The sequence below is a fragment of the Ceratotherium simum genome, chromosome 17, assembly GCF_057802395.1.
Source record: "Ceratotherium simum simum isolate JZ-2026a chromosome 17, ASM5780239v1, whole genome shotgun sequence".
In the NCBI taxonomy this organism is placed as follows: domain Eukaryota; kingdom Metazoa; phylum Chordata; class Mammalia; order Perissodactyla; family Rhinocerotidae; genus Ceratotherium; species Ceratotherium simum.
This window is the reverse complement of record NC_141916.1, coordinates 5913266-5929543: the sequence shown is the minus strand read 5'-3', so window position 1 is coordinate 5929543 and position 16278 is coordinate 5913266. Positions and strand designations below refer to the sequence as shown.

The window sequence follows — 16278 nt, the reverse complement described above, 5'->3', positions numbered from 1 at the left end:
GTTGAAGTAAAAGATAAAGAACACCCAACATTCTTATCTTCTGGTGGTGGGGAAATGTGGAGTGGGCCGACTTTGTGCAGAGAAAATTATTTACACAGCCTGAGGCTGTGAGGCCAGAGATAAGAAAAATCAGGCTGAAAGCCCACTCAGGCAAAAACTGACGGAGAAATGGGCCTGCCTGCCTGATGGAAAATCTGGGATTTCCTGATATTGGTCCCTCAACTTGTGGACCATTCTAGGCTGTCAACAAAATGGTAGTCTAAAGTAAGGGTAACATTCTGACACATTCTACAACATGGATGAACCTTGAGGATGTTATGATAAGTAAAATAAGCCAGACACAAAAGGGCAAATATTGTGGAATTCCACTTATATGAACTACCTAGAGTAGTCTGCTTCTTAGACACAAAGAAGAATGGGGGTTGCCAGGGGCCAAGGGAGCGGAAAATGGGGAGTTACTGTTTAATGAGTATAGAGTTTCAGTTTGGGAGGATGAAAAGTTCTGGAGGTGGATGATGGTGATGGTTACACAACCATGAACATCCTTAAGGCCACTGAACTGTACACTTAAAAATGGACAGAACGTTAAATTCTATGTTATGTTTATTTAACCACACTAGAAAAAAAATAAAGTAAGAATAAAGTCACTTAGAGGAAAAGAGGATGGGGCAGGGCATTTGAAGTCTCTACCAGACTGGGCACCTGTTTTGATGGCCTCGCCTGTGCTGCTGTCCGGAGTGTGTGTGATGGACAACAAGGGGGCCTAGTGAGTTCTCCACCTGCTGCACCTTCCTTCCACAGTCACTCATGGAGCATCTCCTGTGTTCCGGAAGCTGAGCTGGGCACTGGGGATGGATAAAAATGTGCCCTGAGGGAGGTCTGGAGAGATGTATTTGCTTTAAAAAAAATTGTGACATTGCATTGTGCTGATCTGTGGTAGGAAGTGTGGGTGGCACTATTTAGGTCGTGAAACGTCTGGAAAACGAATTTAAAGTCGTAAAATCATCATGTGGCTGAAATTTGATACCTGCAGATGTACTCTTTAAAAAGACAGATTGTCTCCGGAAGAAAAAGTACTTGCCTGTAGCCTAAAAATTCTTCATGGAAAAAGAAAATCCTCATGGTGCCAGAGGAGCTTTGCACTCTCCGTGGGGAGCCACCAGGACAAGGATGAGGTAAACTATCTGATGGCTACTGGTTCCTGAGGCAATCAAAGAAAGACACAGCTAGTTCCTTAAGGAACTGGGGGGGCTCGTCAGTGGAGGAGACTAAAATACAACCATGAGAGATGACACGTTTACAGAGTGACTTAGTCCATGCGGGCTGCTGTAACAAAATACCGTAGACTGGGTGGTTTATAGACCACAGGAATTTATTTCTCCCAGTTCTGGACACTGGAAGTCCCAGCTCAAGGGGCTGGCACATTTGGTGTCTGATGAGGGCCTGCTTCTTGGTTCAAAGCAGAATTTTCTCTGTGTCCTCACATGGCAAGGGAGCTCTCTGGAGTCTCTTAGGAGGGGACTAGGGCCCCACCCTCACAGCTAATCAGTCACCTCCCAAAGGCCTCACCTCCTAATGCCATCACATTGTAGGTTAGGAGTTCAACATATGAATTTTGGGAGGACACAATCATTCAGTCTATAGCACAAAGCAGGATATAAATAAGTGAGAATTAATTTATTAAGAAAATGTTATGGGGGCTGGCTCCATGGTGTAGTGGTTAAGTTTGGCGTGTTCTGCTTCGGAAACCTGCGTTTGCAGGTTTGGATCCTGAGTATGGACCTACACCACTCGTCAGCCATGCTGTGGTGGTGTCCCACATATAAAGTAGAGGAAGATTGGCACAGATGTTAGCTCACGGCTAATCTTCCTCAGCAAAAAAAAAGACAAGAAAGAAAGAAAAAAGAAAAAATTATGGAAGAGAAGTGTGAAAGTCAGGCGGGTCAGTGACCATGAGCTCGGACAATCTAGTTTAGGGAGACCTCATTCTCAGAGGGAGTCTTCCTCTGTTAAATTCTTTGCTGGGGAGGAGGGGAGGGAGGTGGAGTAGAGGTGAAGTAGGGCAAGGATGTGATATTTTTGGAACAGTTTGAGATACAAAGTAATTTCCTGATAACGTTAGTTGCCTCCTAAATTAAACCCTAACTGTGGTCATTCTCTTACTAATGAAAAAGTCAAAGCAAACTGGACAAGCTTGGAAGAGGTGGGGTCCTGGCTCTTGAGCTGAATTCCGAGTTGTGTCCTGAGCACCCCGGGAAAAGTTGGCTCTAGGATGAGGGAGGGATCAGTTTTTGTGGACTAGCTTATTTTGATTTGAGGTTTGTTTGTGAATTTCATAGTAAAGGTAAATCAGTCACTTTTCCACTTGGCGGGGGGTGGGGGTTGCACCAATTCAGAATATAGCAATTTTTTTTTTAATGCAGTTTCTTTTCTTTCTTTCTTTCTTTTTTCCTTTGAAGAACATTGGCCCTGAGTTAACATCTGTTGCCAATCTTCCTCTTTTTCTTTTTCTTTTCTCCTCAAAGCCCCACTACATAATTGTATATCCTAGTTGTAGGTCCTTCTAGTTCTTCTATGTGGGATGCCACCACAGCATGGCTTGATAAGCAGTGCGTAGTTCTGCGCCCAGGATCCGAACCCAGAAACCAGGCCAACGAGGTGGAACGTGCGAACTTAACTGCTATGCCACCGGCCCCAGAATATAGCAAATTTTGAAAGGAAGTTTAGAAAAATCAAATGCTGAGAATTAACAATATTTCTGGAAACAAATCCTGTTTTTTTTTCAGAAAAGGAAAACTAGAAAATACTTTAAAAGTGATACTTTTTTCTTTCCACTTGCTCACAATTCCATTGTCATTAACCGTTACCTTTAGAAGCCATGTACTAGGCATTTTAAAGGAAACTATTAAGGAGCTATCTCGTGTTTAAGGGTGTGACTATGGAGGAGTTTGTGTTGCCAGTATTGTGAGAAAATTGCTGCCTGAACCCGGCTTGGTGCTGTTAGGGACAAATACAACTTCACATTTTTGTAAGTAAGGTTAATACTTTGTCATTAATCTAATTTCTTGACCTTTAAGGAGTAGGTCACAAATCTTTTCCTTTTTTAAATAGGGTGACACTGTCATTTGTTTTTCCATATAAAAGCAAGGGCATTTCTTTTTAAAATGTATTTTTCCTAGTGACTAAAATAATACATACTCAATGCAGAAAACTTGGAAATTAGAAAAAATGGAGACGTTTCTGGAAAAATCTCTCTCTTTCAGGCAGTCTCTTTCAGGGTAACTGCTGGTTTTGTTTTGAGCAAACCGCTGACTTGCCTGACTTGCCTTTCTCCATCTGAGCAGTGCTTTCTGGCTTGCAGGATGCATTTGTGGAGGGCTTGTCAGGCACAGTGGATGCAGACCTTTCCCACCTCCTTTCTGGTTTCTTGAATTTGGAGGATTTGGGAGGCAGTCACCTGTCCTTCCCACCCTGTCAACTCCTTGTCTTTTTCATGGGAACCGAGGAGCTTTACTTTAAATTTGTTAAACATTAAATTCTGTAGTTCTGGTGTTTTGTCTGGGGCCGGTTGGCAAATTAATGCTCAACAACAGAGATTGTCTTTGCCAATCATTTATTTAACACAGGTTCGCTGTGGGAATTATAGTAATTTCACAAGTCAGTAGCATACAGGATAATGCCTCTTAATGATAAGCCAATGTCAATGTAAAAAGCAAATTTGCCTGTTATTTTATCTCAAAGTGAGTTTATTTGGGAATAGCCAAAAGAATTGCAATTCAGGATGTGCAACGCTGTGATGAGCCATAGGCAAATCCAGCAAACTAAAGGAGAGGAGCTGCTTTTATAGAGAAAGAGGAGAGGGAGGGGCTGCTCCAAAGGAAAGTCCATTGGGGAAAAGTAGCAGTTCAGGGCAGCAACGGGGTCTCATTGGCTGAGCTGCATCATTTCTGATTGGCTGGGCTGTTGCCGGGTGGGGAGAGAAATCTTCCTTCAGTAGTTAAGTGCCTTTACTTCCTGTCCAAGATGCAACCCTTCCCCTCCTCCTGTTTGGTGTAATTGAGGATGTGTGCTGGGCTGAGAGCTCCCCCTACAGGCCTTCTGAGTCCAGGTTAGTAAACCACACCAAGAAAGAACACTCCAAACCAGTGTTTGATTAATCACACTGTTGTTGCAGGCAAAGGAAAGGGGAAAGGAATAAGGTCCAAGTTTAATCGAGGTGTCACTTTTCTACGAGAGACCACTTAGCCCACCGAGAGCTGATGTCCAGCTGCCACTGCAGAAACGAAGGTCGTGTGTTCCTGGAGCACCTTGCAGGGGACGCAGTGCCGGTGTGAGCGGGCAAGCTGATCTCCCTGGCCGGGCTGCTGGCCTTAACCACTGAAGGCGAAAGGAGCTATCTGTGCCCCAAGGTCTTCGGAGAGCTGTTTAGTTCAGCAAAGGGTAGCCTTGTCCAGACCAAGCATTCTCGGATGGTCCTCACAAACTCGCGTACTTGTAGTCTAAACGTCCCCTCACCATAGTTGCTTCTTCAGATGTTCCTATGGGTAAGCCCCCAGTGGAGCCCCCTGGCCGCTGACCTGCTGAGTGCTTATCCATAGCCACAGATGTGAGGGACGACATCCTGACACTACAGCATCACTCTTTTTTTTTTTTTTAATAATTTATTTTTTCCCCCAAAGCCCCAGTAGATAGCTGTATGTCACAGTTGCACATCCTTCTAGTTGCTGTATGTGGGACGCGGCCCCAGCATGGCTGGAGAAGCGGTGGGTTGGTGTGCGCCCGAGATGCGAACCCGGGCCGCCAGCAGCGGACCGCGGGCACTTAACCGCTAAGCCACGGGCCGGCCCAACAGCATCACTCTTGAAAGCAACTTCATGTTTGTGATTAACAAGTGGATTTGAAATCATACCACACCAATACAGGATATCTGGTTTACAGAGCACAGCGCGGCAGCCCCTTACTGGGCAACATGTGTTCCCAGGGCCTGACCCTCAGAATGCTTTCTGGGGAGGGAAGGAGCGCCCGGGCAGGAGGCATTGGGTTCAGGTACTGGCGCCACTACTCAGTCGAATTGTAGCGGTGACAAGTTCAGCTCAGTGTGCTCATGTGTAAGTGGTAATAACGTTGCTTAGATAAAAATTATCTGATTTACCTGGTGCGTAACAGGCTCTCAGAAAGAGTTCTCTCCATAGACGTGATGCCCACCAAAACCTGTTTGTTTCTTTCTTTCAGAACGTTTACTGGGCCCCTTCTGTGTGCCGGGGCTTGGTCTACGTACTGGACCCCAAAGCAGACAAATCCCTACCCTCAGGGAGCTCAGATTCTTGCGCAGGAAGCAGTAATAAACAAGATAAATGCTTAAAATATATGACATATTCAACAGCAGTAAGTAGTAACTAAGGAGTAAAAAGGAAAGCATGGAAGAGGGGGATAGGGGATATGGAGTGTGTGTGCACGTGTGTGTGTTGGGGGAGAGAGAACATGGAATTATTTAACCCATAATGTAACTGCCTATTGGTTCCATGTGGAATGGGTCCTTATGCTCCAGCTGGAGGCCAGAACTCACCCCTCAGTTGAAGTGGAACTTCCTTGCTGTCCCTGGCATGGTGTTCCCAGGATCTTGCCTGGCTGGGAATGAGGGCTCCAGCAACAAGGTTTAGGGCTTGAGAGGGGTGTATGTGTGTGTGTGTGTGTGTGTGTGTGGTCTTTGGATGTACATAGAAAGTGCTTAGAATAAGCACTAAGTGTCAAGCATTCAATAAATTTTAGCTGTTATGTGTTAATACTGTATTATGCCTTCTGTTATAAAGCTCAATGCTTTACATAGAACTTGGAGTGGCCATTTTCTTGGAAAAAGTGCCCAGTGCTAGAAGCAGCAATTACGCAGGTGACAATTTTGGCGCATGGACATAGCGTTGACCCCCTTCCCCCAGTCTTACCCACACTGCTACTTCTGTCCTCAAATCTCCCATCTCTTTCTCCCTCCCCTCTTCACCCCCTGGGGCCATTTTGGAGGGCAGGGTTTAAGGCAGGAACCACAGTTAATGTGTGTAACAAAGGCCATCTTGTGATATTGTCTAGTGAATCCACAGGCAAGAGGAAGAAACATATTCTCAAAGCTTAGTCAGGTTTCTAAAAATGTACGTGGATAAGGGAAGAGTAAGGCATCTAGTGAAGGTCTGGTGTGTACTGATGGATGAAAAAAATACAGTGCTTTCCTAAACTTGAGACGTACCTTGTTTAGTGACTAAATTTGGGTTTGGAAAATACCAGAAATCCATTCTATGTGGTTTATACCTGCAATTTCTGATTATTTTTCAGTGGTGCTCTTTAGTTTAAGGAATATGGATTCTATTGCTGGTATTACAAATTATACTTTGAAAACTTTACTGAAGGCTACTGCTAATGATTTCAGTTCCCTATCCAGCATGTGTAACTCAGTTTGACAGTGGTCACTAAGTCATTTTAATAGCAGGTCTCCATTGAAAATATTAGAATTATCACCCCTCCCTAAAAAATCAGAGGTCCAGAATTAAAAGGTATGGAGTTCTCTGTTGGTTATGGTGTTTTGTGAGCTAAATCATTTTCTAAAATCAGAAAAGCAGTGAAGTATTGTGGAAAGTTTTAGGATTTGCGTGGATCTGGGTTAGAATGTCAGCCTGTCTGTCAACCAGTTGTATAAAATTTGGGCAGATTCGTCTCTCCATCTCAGTTTTCTCACATGTAAAGTAATTATTATTATCTCCCAAGGTGGTTGTGATGATTAAATGGATTAATATATGTGTAAGCGTCTGGCACGAGGTAGATGCTAAAATTAAACCCGTGTGATTTGGCTTCTGTTAGGAAAGGTTAGTTCACTCTTAATATTGATTTTGAGAGCCTCCAGTCAGATTGCTCAATTGATAAACTTTAATTTTTAATGTTGGAGTTTAATGTTATTATCAAACACCAACTCTAATAACAACACTACTAGTAGCAGTAGTAATCATAATGACGGTGGCAGCCAGCCGGGCATATGAAGTGCTTTATGTGTGTATCTTGGTTACCCTGAACAAGGATGCTCTGAGGAGGGATTTGTATTATGTTCATTTTGCTGACAAGAAACTGAGGCTTAGTGAGATTAAAAGATTGGGAAAGTAGTGAAAGAAAAATGTTATGTTAAAAGATCACTTTTTGTTGGTCGAGATGCATGCGTTGAAACGTCCTGGGAGGTTGCTTACAAAAGATAGCAGTAAGAGCCTTCTTTTTGAAACAGTCCAGTGTTTTGCAGGACAGAAGCCCAGGCTCTAGTCCTCCAGTCACCACAACACCAGCCGAGCTTCCTGCAGCAGTCCTGGGCCCTTTGAAGGCTGACTGAGTGGAATCTTAAAGGTTTGGTGGTTTCACATGGTCTTCCTGAAAATTCCTGGGAAGCGTCTAACTTTGCTTTCTTCTAAGTTGATCTGTTCACCTGGGAAATCCGTGACTGGATCCCTGCTGGTTAGTCTCCGTTCCCACAGGAATGAGAGGCCAGCCTGTCATCTCTGTTTTGCAGGGAAGAACACAGGCTGGAGAACCACAGCAGAGAGCCGGGGCACCCGACACCCTGGGCGGGCTGCACCGTCCTGACTTGTATCCCAGTCTCTCTTCCTTCGGGTTCCTGATGTGGCTGGAACTTGTGGTGAATCAGCAGTTGGCCGTCCTTACCCTTAGCAATTTAGAACTTTTGATACGCTCAATACTCCAATTACTTGGAAATGAAAATTTTAAGTTCTAGAATGCACCATTCTTTTTTCCCCCTTATATTTGTGCTTTATTTCTCTTTGGATATTGACATGTTAGTGAATATGGAGAGGAGTTATATTGATTTCACAGTGTTTTAAAATAAGTCCAAAGGGATGTAAACCAATATGAGAACGTTGATCAAAAACAGCTATAAAAGATATTTTGGGGACAGATAGGGAACTCTGAATATGGGATGGATATTGATTGATATTAAGAAATTATCGATTTTCTTAGGTATGATAAGGGGGTTTTGATTATGTAGGCAAATGGTCTTACTCTTCAGAGATTCATGGCTTAAGAGTGTAGGGGTGGAGTGTCATCGTGTCTGCAGTTTAGAAATGGTTCTGCAAAAATAAGTACAGCTCATCCCCTACCCAGGGGTAGGATTAAACCCCCTGAGGGCAGGCACTCACCTGCCCGAGTGCCTGACACGTAATAACGTGCACGGTGTTTGCTGAATGGACATTACAAAGAGACTAGCCGGCTCTGTCTCTGTCGCTTCCCCTGCCCTGAGCTCCTCAAGGGCAGAGTCTGTCCTTGAATCTTCCCAGAGCACCTCGCACAGTGCTGGGCCCTCGGTAATCTCTGTTGAATGAAGGGGGAAAAGGAACCGCTCACCCAGAGTAACAGCAGCGACGATTTGAGAGTGGGTGGTTCTTTCCTTGCAGACCTGCTGACCAAGGATGAGGGGAATCTGTCTGGTTCGTTGTGGGCGTTTTCAGGAGAAAGAGGCTGAGTTAGTAACAGATCTGAAAAAGGAGTGGCAGCGTACTGGGCGATGCAGCCCAAATCTGCAAGACTGATGTACTTTTGCAGAAAACAAACAGGTGTCATTGTGCAGAGTGAAAGCTGGGCTTTCTGGAACGTCCATCCCAAACTTTGGAGATTGGTTTGGCCTGAGGCTGGGCTAGTCAGTCAGCGAGGCTTTAAGAGGCTAGGGTAGGCCTGGGGTTGCTCTCAGGCTGTGAAATGTCCTTTGAGCCCATCCTTGGGCGCTATTGGGAAGGGAAGGAAAACTTGCCCTGTTGTGAGAATTTATCGCCTGTGTTTTATGTGGTCAGTGTTTTCCCAGGATCTGCAGTGAGAAATAACACTGTAGTCAGCTTTCTTCCCTGAGCACTGAGCAAATGCTCACGGTGTTTAGGCATAGGATGGAATTGGTTATGGAATGCCAGTTGTTTCTTTTCTGTTTTAGGATAGAAGAAATGAGGCGCAAAGGAGGCGAACACCATGTTTTACTTGCTATACGTTTGAAATAGTTTTCTTTCTCTCTGTCTCTCTCTTTCTTTCTTTCTACTGAGAAGTTCCGAGTGGTTAACTGAAGTAGACTCTAAAAATACCCTTGAGCAGCATGCTAAAGTATTTTCTCTTTGTCTAAAATTAGCTAATTTGAGCTGTGTACTCAGGTTTTCTAAAGCCTTCTATTAGGTGCCCTAGCTCCTTCTCTGGTTTTATGAGCTCTGCATAACATGTTTGATGGGGAAGCAAACTAGGAATGACCCTCTCTTTTACAGAAGAATTTACAAATAGCTGAGGCAGGTTCCAGCTTAGACCTCACCTCCTCCAGGGAGCCTTCCCAGGGTTTTCTCTCTGGTGCCCCATTCTGTGTCACCTGTCACATTTCCTCCCTTAGCACCATTCTTCATGTCCCACCTGTGCCCTGGAGGGCAGACCCTGTGCTCTGTTCGCTGTTTCTATCCCAGGGCCTCACACAACTATTCGCTCAGTATTTAGGAGCTTAACAAATATTTGTCGAATGCCAAAAGTGGTCCGTTTACTAAGCAGAAAGAAAGGAAAATATTATTTGTTGGTGTCGACAAAGAGGCTTATCTTTCCATGTGAAAATGATGAAGGAAGTGGGGCAGAAAAGAAAGGAGGGAGAGCTAGTTGACATGGGAGGGGCTCAGACGTGTTGACAAGGTCGGGGTGTGGTGGTGGAAGCCCACAGCCTGGAGGAGAGCCAGAGGGTGAAGGGGGCTCCCCCTCCACCAGCGGGCGGTGGGCAGAGGGCAACCACTGCCTGCCTTGCCTCTGCCTGAGCCCTCCCGCACTTCTATGGCGGTTTTTGTTTTGCACACGATATCTGTGCTTTCAATAATGTAGTTGACCTGCCTCAGTTGAGGAACAACATTTGTTTTTGTGAAAGTAGGTGTACTTGGTGAGCAACTTCCATTTGTTAATGTCTGGAATGTTTTCCAGTTATTTGATTTGTGTGTTTTCTTTCTCTTACTAGTTCCTTGAGAGAAGGGGGTCATAGCTTCTATTTTAGACTAATAGAATTTCTGTCTTAGCAATGTTCCCACTTCGCAGGTGTTGGGGTATTCAAGGAGGACCACATTTCATCCCGTTCCCCTGCCTGAGTTCTGAATCAGTCGAGAAGGAAGACAGGAGTAAGGAAGATGGAGACCAAAATTTACTTTTATTGCTGATAACAGATAAAGCTGATGTGGAGAATGTCGCTTATCCCTGTAGGCAAGTGGCCTTCCTGAGGCTGACCTCCAGGGCTCTGCTGGGGATAGCCCCCCTGCAGGGTCAGAGCAGAATGATGGCGCCCAAGAGAGGAGAGAGGGAGGGGCTGGCTATGTGTGCACGCCCGCCGTCTCCTTCCAGACTCCCTGATCCTATTCTCCTTCCTTGTCGGGGAGGGAGACTGATGGGGTGGCGAGAGGAAGCCTTCCTTCTCTACTAAGAGGTAAAAAAAAAAGTGACAGTGAGAGAGGTTATATACTTTGCTGAGGTCACACAGCTAGTTGGCAACAGCTTTTTCTCCTGGGCTCTGGAGGCCGTTTGGTCTGAGCAGGAAGGGTAGGTTTTGGAGCTGGCCCGCCTCATGTTCACATTCTACCTCTGTGACCTTGGCCTCCGTTTGTGCATCTGTACAGGGGGGTTAAGATTTCCACCTCAAGGGCTCTTGGCAGGGTTGCATTGGGTCGAACCTGTTGAACAGCCTGGGCCGGTTCTTGGCGCCCCATCCCCCTCACAGTCATAGTAACGCAGGTCTCCCCCAGCCAGCCAGGCATTTCCCGATTCGTTTGTTCTTTTCTTTTTGACCCTGGCTAAGCACCTCTGAACACTTGGTGATTGGGGGTGGTTCTCCGAAGCGCGGGGCTTGGAAGTTGACGATTTTAATTTTGATCTTTTGGGAGGAGAAAAAAAATTGTTCCTAAGGAAGTAAAACCCTAAATTGAAAGAATGTTACATGTCACGTGCTCGGTTGAAACACTTGCGTACACCTGGAATTAATTCTGTGGTCAGGAGTTGAACAATGTAGCCCGTTTAACCCTGGGGAACAAATGCCTTCCAGTGCTAACTACGGATTCCCATTTCTGTTCTGGGACATTCCTTAAGTGGCTGTTTGGAAAGTTTTCTTTTGTTACACGTGTCAGAGGACTTCATGAAGAAGTTCCGGCGGGGGTGCTAAGTGAAGGAGTGAAGAAGTGAGACGTGGACATCTTGGTGTGAGGGAGCTGGCCCAGAGCTTGTAAAACGTGGTGTAGTCCTTCTTGTCTTCGTGTCTGGGACAGCAGGTCCCCGCACCCGAAGGGACGCTGTTGTTGAGGCGCTGACGCCCCACGTGGGGACAAGGCTGCAGCCCCGAGCAGGCGCACATCCTGTGTAGACTGCTGTATGTGCTGAACCCCGGTTTCAGTGTCGCCGTCTGCTTCCCGTCCAGGCCTTGAGTGAAGTGCAGGCGTGAGGCTGTGTCCACACAGCTGTGTCCCCGTGTCTGCGCCAGACCCCTGATGCTCATGCTCGTTAAGTTCAATTCATTTTCTTTTCCTCCTTCCGCTTCAGATCAGCCTTTTACTTTCTGTGCATTTCTGCCCCTCTCCCGCCCTCCCCGTCGCCGCAGCTGTGCCGACCTGGCCGGGTGGGGCACTGACCCCCAGCTCAGAGGAAAGGTGGGGCGGGTCACTTCCTGCCAGCCTTGGACTTCCTGTGCAGCTGGGAGGAAAAGGGAGCTGGAGAGTGTGTGAGCCCTCAGGTTATACCGGCAACGCACACCCTCCTGCACAGCAAAGACCTTTTAAATTGTTGTTCATTACCAAAAAACAGAAAAATTACTGGCCTTTCAATTTCCAGGGCCACTGGATAGGAACTTGTATTTATAAATCGGTCAACGGAGAGGGTGATGTTAAAAAACCTAGCCTTCATTTTGGCAGTCTTCGGCAATAGCAATATATGTATTTTTCAATGGCTAGAGAAGCCTTTTTTATTTCCCAGATCACAGTGGCCTATTTTTACCAAGAGATCTTTGGTTTGCTTTCTAGCAACTTCCATACGTTGATCTCTGTAGGTGTAGTTGGCTGTCAACATCAGGGAAAACAGTAGGTTAGCCACACGAGTGTCTCAGTCCTCAATGTCGAGGTCGTTGTCTGGCGGTGGCTCGGCCCCTGAGGGGTGGTGGGCACCTCACAGTGTGTTCATTTATGCTGAGGAAGTGCTGATTTGCTTTGTGTTTACTTTTGTTTCCAAGATTTTTAAAAATTTTACTTTTCATATATGAAAGTCTTTTTTTTTTTCCTCGCTAGGTTTTACTTTCTTCTGATTAACAGGCATACAGACTTTCTATAAATTTTTGAAAATTTTGTAAAAGTTTTGTACAAATAGAGGAAAAAGCCATCTCAAATCTCACCCGTCAGGCATAAACACCGTTAACGTTTTGGAATATTTCCTTCTAGTCTTCTTTTTTTTTTTTTTTTTTATTGCAGTAACATTGGTTTATAACATTGCAAAAATTTCAGGTGTACATTTCTTTCTAGTCTTGAGGCACAGAGTTTGTCATACTCGATATACAGTTTCTCCTCTGATTTTCTCTTTTTCTGTTAAAGACTCTTCTGTGGGCTTCATGTTAACAGCTCCTGTATGGTCCCTCTTAAGATGCGAAGGTATTTATTTAACCGTTTCCTTAATGCTAGGCATACAGTTTCTAATTTTAAAACCAATTCTCTGTGGTCCTGGCAGGATTACTAGTTCCCTGGTAAGTTGCTAGTTGTGTTAGTACCTCACACCCCAAATTCAGGTTGAATACCGTGTATCAGAACAGCTGAGCCTCCAGAGGGTCTCTCGGCATGCCTCCACTGTCCTCCTCCACCGTTCTTTCCTCCTTTCTTGACTTAATTGGCTTTGAGTCAGACCTGAGGATGAACCTTACTTGGCCTCTGCACTAATTGCGTGTCCTCGGGCACCTGACTCCTCCTAAGTCTCCATTTTCCTATTTGCAAAATAGGGATAACAGTGGTACCCAGTCCCAGGGTTGTTATAAGAATTCTGGGTCAGGTGGCGAAGGCTGTGGCACGGTGTCTGGCAGTTGGTGATGAGAAGATCCACTAAGGGCGGCCCCTGCCACCCTCCTCCCTTCCTCAGTCCCTCCCAGGATTTGGGTCGGCTGATTCTGCCAGGCCGGGTTTTGGAGGAGGGACCAGAGAGGAAAGGGACGCAAACGGAGGGAGGTGCATTGAGAAGACATTTTTTTTTCCTTGTAAGTATAAAGTTCAAGTGTTTGTTTCGGGCGCTGCCTGAACCCTCAAAGGCAGTAGGTCTGGGCTGGGGTTGAGCCCCTGGCTGGGTTCAATGAGGTGAGAGGGAGGCGGGGCGGGGAGGGGCGCCAGGCCCTTGGGCCTTCTCTTGTAGGAGGTCTGCCTCCCTGGTCTCTCCTCTTCTGGGCTTTCTTTGGGGGTCAACTGACTCCCCCCAGGCCTCTGCCTCTGACCAACCCTGAGTTCCTGACATTCTCCCGGTGGCTTTGGTGTTCTCACCCCATCGACAGCTAAGCAGGAGGGCAGGAGAGGATTTCTGTAGACAGGAGTGTCTTTAGAAGTTGCTTCTGTGCGGCTCTTCAGGGTGCTCATCCGCCTGGTTTTTATTTGAATTGCTCCAATGGATCTTTTAATTGCTCTGGAGAGCTTTCACCTCCTTGGTAGGAAGGAAGAAGGTGATTCCTCACATAAAACCAACACCTGGGCTGCCCTTGGAGAGAAATGGCTGCTGAGGTGGATGTGTAGGGGTTCTTCCTGTGCCCGTTTCTGCATATATCGTTGTCCTGCAGAGAATGGGGTCAGCAGGGGGCATCTGTCTCTGTTCTTCATCCTGTGTTGCCCAGGGTGGGAGAATGAGTCCTTGTACACCTGGCACTTCAGCCGTGCCTTTTAAGGGCTGTGAACAGATTGAATCGAAAGAGCCATCTTGTGTGGAGTGTAGGGCAGAGGGGAGGAGAATGTAGGAAGAGCAGGTGGTTGAATTAATGGCAACAAGAGTGATAGGAAGTAGTTTAACCCCTATAGCTCCCCTTCAGGCTGTCTAGTTTGTCCGTTTGAAAAGTGTTCATGGTCTGGACATCTGTCTTGGAAGGACTGTCAATTCTCCCTCCATCCTATGGTGCCGTTTCTGTACCCCAGATGGTATGAGAGAGAGCTATACAAACGTGTTTGGACTAGTGCAGTAGTAAGGCTGCACTGAGTAAGAATCGAAAATTTACAAATCCAAAGCCTTACAGGAGTAAATGTGGGTGTGACTGTCTCCCTGGACATTGCCAAGTTGTCATCTACACTTTTTAACTGTGTGTTCCTGAAAACAGAGAACCTGAGTTGCTTTTGCATCCGCTTTTATTATGCATTGTCAACTTAGACTTTGTATTATAATTGGCAAGGGAGAAGACACCAAATATCTTTTGGACAAGCTTACTTCTGATCATTTTTCTTGGGGTGCTGGCTATAGATATTTCTCATTTTCTTGAGACTCTGTCCTCTGTTCCAGGTGGGTTTCAGTCGGCAAGGTGACGACTCTGTTCACAAGCCTCTGCCCTGGATGTTGAGGTTCCTGCTCTTGGTGGGGCCTGAGCCACCCTGAGCCGGCCGAGTTTCCCAGGTGGGCTCCACGTGCATCCTCCCTGGTTGCTGCAGCGTTCCTCCATGCTTCCTGTCTGCCTCACCTCCAAAGGAGCCTGCTTATTTCCTTTCTCCGGAAGCACCCCTATCGCCAAAGTTGAAAGGTTCCATAAAGGATGTGGGGGTCACGAGACCTGACCTCCAAACTCTGACCTTCGTAAGAGCCTCTAGTATCCCTAGGCTGACTTGAATTAGTGGCCTGTGCTCGGAGCTATGGTTGTAGTTGCTGTTAGCCAAAGGAAGTGGATGGCTGCTGGATGACTGCAGAGCCTTGAGCAGTGAGATGTTTAAATCCAGAATTTAGGGTGGGCATGGTGTCCCTGCTTGCCATTGTAGTGTCAGTCTGATTTCCCTCCCCGCTTCTCAGCCACCGCTTATATTTATTTTTCCAGTTAATTTCTTAATACCCAGTGGACGTACTGTGTAGGTACCTGATTAGGGTAGTGTTGCAGATGGTAGAGTGTTAGAAATCTCACTGCTGGAAGGGACCAGAGTTCAGTGCTCTCTTTTAATCATCAGGGAGACTGAGGCCTTGGGGCCACGCCTCCCTTTGGACACCGTAGAATCCATTGCTTCTTCCGTTCTGACCGAGACCTCAGAGGTGGGGCCTCAGAGGTGGCCAGGGCCAGGGTGCTGAGTCACCGAGGCCACATTCTTCAGTCATCCAAGCTGGAGAGCTGGCTTTGCATGTGCTTGGCTCTGAGGCCCCTAATAATTTCTCCTTTCTTTGTTACTGAGCTCACCTAGAATTTGAAGAAAGTTAAACCAGTTGTGAAATGTATCACCTTTCAGAAATGAATAGCATCTTAATTGACTCCCTTTGAAAACGTGTCACACTGGGATTTCTACGTCTGAGTGTAACGTGGTATGCCCCGAGGTCGGGGCCTCAAACTGGGCACTCCGGGGAGGCTGGTCCACCTCCAAGTTTGTTTTCGGGCTCCAAACAAATGAGTGGCTGTTTGACGATTGGCACGCACCCCGGTTTTGAAAGTACAGCCATATAGGGTATGGTGGAGTGGTGACCAGGGGGTTTAGAAAGCGAGGTCCTGGAAGGCCCAGATGAAGCTCTTTGAGTGTGTGTCACTGCTGCAGTTAATCTTATGAGTGTGCTGGGCCGGTGCCTGCTCCCGCTGCCCGGGTGTGCAAGGGTATTTGAGGGGCATGCTTTGAAGGACTCTCCTCTTTGATGGTGCAGATGGATAACAGAAGCATATAAACCCTTGTCTCTGGAATTATAAAGGCCTTTTGTGTGCCTGTACAGATTCCTTCAGTTCTGAGAAGCAAACAAAAAACTTCATGCAGATTGATAAGATGTACAAAAGAGGATTGATTGCCAACACAGTCTTGTAGCCATGGGCTCTGTGACCAGAGTGGTCCCTTGAAAAGGAATGGAGCCGTTCCTCTGTGCCCGGCCTCGAGCTAGTTCCAGCACCGTCTTTGGGAATGAGAGATTTAAAAGCACTGTGAGGTTGTTGGGAGGCGAGAGTAAACACAGGAAGGGGCTGTGGGTGCTGCCTCGAAATCGATGGGGTAGCTTAGGGGTTCCCAAGATAGAGAGGTGGGTGGGGGCTGTTGTGGTTGGGACAGCTTCCTGGGTGGGGTGGGCCTTGAATCGGAAGATCACTGG

The 16278-nt window shown here is 46.5% G+C and overlaps 1 protein-coding gene across 2 annotated transcripts in view; it reads left to right on the top strand.

The window, feature by feature from the left end:
- RASSF3 (Ras association domain family member 3) overlaps positions 1 to 16278 on the top strand; it is a 69702-nt gene that overhangs the window by 36028 nt on the left and 17396 nt on the right. Inside the window, exon 2 of one of the 2 annotated variants that reach the window (XM_087442075.1) lies at positions 5233 to 5385. The exons of the other annotated variant lie outside the window; for it this stretch is intronic. Coding sequence (XP_087298201.1) covers positions 5233 to 5385 — 153 coding nt within the window. The remainder of the gene's footprint in view (positions 1 to 5232; positions 5386 to 16278) is intronic. 2 annotated transcript variants of the gene reach the window in all.